Below are 5,314 nucleotides of genomic sequence, written 5' to 3' on the forward strand. Positions count from 1 at the left end.
AATCACAACAAAATAACTAAAATAGTTATTCTAGGTTTTTAATATGTAATTTCGTCCCAAATTTGTACTTAAAATTACTATAAAAATAAACTGTGTAAATGTATTTTTTAGATTTTTTGGTAACAGAATTAATTACTTACGTGGAATCTTGTTTTAAATTTTTAATTCTTAGATACAAAAATTGAACATTTTATAAATTTTTAACTACAAAATAATTTTTCAAATTAAGATTTGATAAATTTTGTCAAAATTTGATCTTTAAATGCTTATAAAAAAAAATTGTGCCTATGTATTTTTAATATTTTTCAACTGATATTGTAACAATATATCAGGAGCTTTGTATTAAATTTATACACTTTTTGGCCCAACAGATAAAACTTTATTGATATTTATAGAAAAAAAAACTAAAAAAATTTAAAACTGAAAATGTCCGTAAACAGCTCAAAAAGAGTCAAAATATTTTCAAAATTGTATGGTGTATAGGAAATGCTAATATAAACATTCAGTAAAATTTTCATGTAGGTTTCATGTAGGTTCATGCCTATCTGCAGTTATTCGTTTTTGAATTACAACAAAATAAGGAAATCGCTACATGAGAAATCGAGTGAATATCCATTGTTGTAAAAATTTGAATTTCAAACGATCATAAAAATTTAAATTGACTTCCTTATAGATATTTTTTGTTTGATAAAGGTAGACAATCTTATAAGGAATCTTGTATTACATTTTCATATCTTAGATTTAAAAAGAAAAATTTTTATGAATTTCTAACTCGAAATAATTTGCAAATTTTCGTGATTTTTCCATATTTTGTCATTTTTTGAACTTTAAATGTTTATAAAAAAAAACTGTGACTCACGATTTTTAATATTTTTCATCTGCCTTTGAAAAAATATACTAGGAGCATTTTATTAAATTTTCAAGCTTTTTTATCCATCAAATAAAATTTTATTGATATTTTTAGAAAAAAAACTAAAAAAAAATGGATAATGAAAATGTCTCTAAACAGTTCAAAATAAATCAAAATATTTTGAAAATGTTATCGTGTATAGAAAATGGAAATATAAACAGCCATTGAAAATGTCATGTATCTACGGTCATTTGTTTTAAAGTTACACCAAAAACCAAATTCAATTTTGTGAAAATCGATTTTGCGTAAAAATTCCCGTTTTTCCTTAATTTTTCTTTTGTTTTTCACGGGGCTTTTGAAAATTACTGGAAATTTTAAATTTTGACCTCCCCAATGCACCAACGATATTCACTTTCTGATCGAACAAGATACTGAAGTTGAAAATCGAAGCATTATTTCGACTACTTATCGTGTACACAGACACAAAAAAAAATTAAAAAAATTAAAAATTAAAAAATTAAAAAAAAAAACACACATCATTGTAAAATCAATACATTCATCGTTCCACTCAGAATCTAAAATACATTAGCTAGAATTTAGTTTTTAAATATTTTTGAAAATATTGTTTGGTTTATATGAGAATGAGTAATTTATTATGTATTTACATATTTTAATATTATAAATAGATAACAAAATGTTAAATATCTCAGCTTACTTTGCAATTAATATAAGAACATTTTCGTCCGTAGTTCCCGAATAAATAAATTAAAAGTTTAGTAAAGGTTAGGGTAAACTTTATAAGCTTATTACAAGGCTTAAAGTGAAGCAGATAATCAAAGTGTGTTTGTAATTTGTTTTAATATTAAACATAATTACAAATTATTAAAATTAACACATAGTGTTATTACTGTTATTAAAATAAGTTCTTTAAATAAATACAATGTACGTATATTTAAATAGATAATAATTAAACATTTAACAGTACCTACTATCAGATAATAAGATAATCGTAATTTTAACAAAAACCATTTTAAGGATTTTACAGAATGTAGTCGTAATCCATTTAATGAAATCGACCTTTTCACAAAAAACTTATCAGTGATTATAATTAATCACGTACCTACTGTTATCTTGAAATGAAATCCATTTATTTTATACTCAGTAAAATATGGAATGAAATTCATCAAGTGGACAATTTTTTATGATTTCAAGTCTCAAATTTGATATCATCTAATATTTCTCATTAAGTGACCATTTACTTTGTCTAATTCAATATTTATAGGTATATTTCATCGTTTATTATTTTATGGTAATATGGCCGGCATTTTGACTTATATGATATGAACATTTTTACAGATGTAAGTGTTTGTTTAATATAATAAAATAAGTGTAGGTACATATTGTATAAAATATACACTGTATAATATATATTTAACTTATTGCCGTGGACGGGACTATAAATCGGCCCCGGGAAACTACTAACTAGTATAATATTATAATCTCTCCACTATCTATGTAGTAATTGCAAAATAACACACAAAAAGTCAGCCCTAATATATAACTCAATTCGCATATGTCCAGTCGGTGATTCCTACAACGCCACCCTGCTCAGTCCAACCCCTAGGGCCCTGTCTGTACACGTGTATTATGTATTTATATAGGTACCATACACTGGTACCTACCTATAAAAAACTTAAAACACGTATTATTTTTAAAATGTTATAAAATTGATATTAATAATTTATTAGTCTTATTAAATTACGATTTCATTAGGGGGTTACGGCACAAAAGTACCTACCTATAGTATAAACGTGCAAAAAGCAAAAAAAATGTAACCAATAATTTACCTATCTATAATATATTTTATTATAACAGTCTTATACTAGTCCTACATATTATAGACAAATAACAATGTGTGGTTATTATGATTTATGATTGCAATACCAATAAATATTATTTACTTTAAAACATTGTTAAACAATGAAGAAAAGTCATATTAAATCAAACTGAAGTGCAGAATTGCTTCAGGTAAGTCGTAGGTAACCGCGGTCGTGTGTTGGTGCGCAGTTGTACAAACATTCTTCTCAACCAGATGTCTTATAGGTAGGTATACTCTGAGCATTTTCTCAACACACGACGTATCGACACGAACTAAGATATTATCTAATATCGACGTACTTGTATCTCGGGGACACGATAAACGCCCTGTCTCCGGCCATTTGCATACGGGTGAAAACCACGTTGTCCGGCACGTAATAAATGTGCGGCGGCGGCTTCGGCTGCGTACCGTCTGCGTCGCAATATGACGTCGTCCCGTCGATGTCTCCCTTAGCCGGCCATGTCACGTAATGTCCGTTCAAAAACCTGGGCATCAGACGACTTTGGTATCTTTGGGCGTCGTTATCGGTGGTTGCCCCGACACGGGGCCCGACGTAGGAAATAATAATAACGGCGATGGTAAGACGACATAACAGTAGCGAATAATTGTTGAACATTGTGCGGATATCATTGAATTGGTCTTTTGAGCACTTGTCATCTGCAGAATTTTTATGAAAAAGCATTGATCTACCGTGTTATTGACAGGTGAAACACGCGTCATATGATAGTTTGGACCGACATTTTTCAAGAAAAAATAAATTTACACGTATGTATTTAATACCTAGCATAGAATAACGATGGTGACGATAAACATATACAATTTATTCGTTATTTTTAATGATTTCAAATAAAACGCATTGTTAGTTTAGTTGTTGTTAGGATTCACTACAGATCAGAATACAGGATACAACCATATATCAAATTTTCGTTTAGCTAATGTTTATAACATTGCTTAAATGTAGCTCCCTATAAACAAATCCAAGCCATGAAGGTATCATCTATGTCATTGTGTGATATTTACTTGGTTGTGAAGTCAAATGTAAGCCAATATTGGTGAATTGTTAAGTGAATGATTTAATGGAAAATGTTGATATATCTAAATCAAAATTCGTTTGTGTAGTTTCTAAGACATTAAAATGTATATGAAAATTATATTGGTAGTTAATTATACCATATATTAATTTATCACTACTACCAATATGTGATTAATATTATTAAGAAAAAGGTATTTGTTGAATAAGTTTGACACGTATCGTATTTTAATTAGAACTGGGATCGTATAAAAATACTTTTAAAATATGTACCTACATAAAAACAATAAAACAGGAAGGTGCTCCATTTTTTGATGAACAATTTTTATTTGATGTTTGAAAGTTTCCCATACTATAATATATACTACGGTATGCGGTCTATCACGCTATCGTATAGTTATGTATACACTAACACCAGTTTACTAATTTAGCGTATACTCTATATTCTATACCAGGGGTCTTCAACCTACGGCCCGCCAAGCTTTTTGCACCGGCCCGCCAAGCTAATTAATGTTTTGAAAATAATATATTTATTTCCATTGTTTTTAATTTATTTTTATTGAATTGACTAACAAAATAAAATGAATTTATAATATTTTCTTTTGGTATTATTCATAACAACTTATAATAGTTATACATATATACTAACACTAACTAATAATAGATAAACTCGTCAATCACATTTATATGACTTATATTGTATAGAAACATCACCGACAGAGCTCCAGCTTGAAGTTATCGAGCTCATATCAAATAAAAATTTCAAAGAATATTTCAAGGAGTCCCGTTTCCAACAATTTTACGCCATGTTGCCGAAGGAATCATTTTCAAATCTCAAAAAACATGTGTGTGAAATTATGTCATTATTTAGCTCAACATACTTATGTGAGCAGACGTTTTCAAAAATGAAATACGTCAAATATAAGCACAGAACTAACTTAAGTGACGAAAATTTACAAGCTACGCTGCTTACAAGCTACGCTGCTAACAAGCAGTTCCAAACGTCTCACTAAGTAACTATTACTACAGTATCATAATAAGACAAATTTTGAATTATAAAATAAAAAAGGTGGGTAAGTGGATTTCGCTCTGTTATACAGTAGGTTACAAGTGGGTCACTGTATAATGGATGATATTAAATTTGAATTCAATGATATAATATCATTGTATAAGAAAAGCGATTCTGAGCGGAGACGGTATGTCAGTATATATGTCATTTAGGTATAAGACATAATATTATATTATAGTCTATAGTATTTAAAAAAAATTGACCTATATTAGGTACCTATAATAAATTCCAAATTAATCATATCACAATATCCATTAGGTTTAGGTACTTATAATGCGTTATACATCAACAACAAATCGTGGTACTATCATAGATATATAATAGTATACTTTAGAAGTTTCAATAATATACAATCACAACAAAATAACTGAAATAGTTATTCCAGGTTTTTTTATATGTGGTTTCGTCCAAATTTGAGCTTAAATGACTATAAAAATAAATTGTGCTTATGTATTTTTTAGATTTTTTGGTAACAGAATTAACTAC

The 5,314-nt window shown here is 28.2% G+C and overlaps 1 protein-coding gene across 1 annotated transcript; it reads left to right on the forward strand.

Annotated features, from left to right (window-relative positions):
- Positions 1-3,198: 3,198 nt before the first annotated feature.
- Positions 3,199-4,772, forward strand: LOC115033579 (EPM2A-interacting protein 1-like). Its single transcript, XM_029486393.1, has 2 exons — positions 3,199-3,307; positions 4,465-4,772. The coding sequence occupies exons 1-2, from the start codon at positions 3,199-3,201 to the stop codon at positions 4,770-4,772; spliced, it is 417 nt and encodes a 138-aa protein (XP_029342253.1).
- The last annotated feature ends 542 nt before the right edge of the window (positions 4,773-5,314 follow it).

This window comes from Acyrthosiphon pisum, chromosome A1, assembly GCF_005508785.2.
Source record: "Acyrthosiphon pisum isolate AL4f chromosome A1, pea_aphid_22Mar2018_4r6ur, whole genome shotgun sequence".
In the NCBI taxonomy this organism is placed as follows: domain Eukaryota; kingdom Metazoa; phylum Arthropoda; class Insecta; order Hemiptera; family Aphididae; genus Acyrthosiphon; species Acyrthosiphon pisum.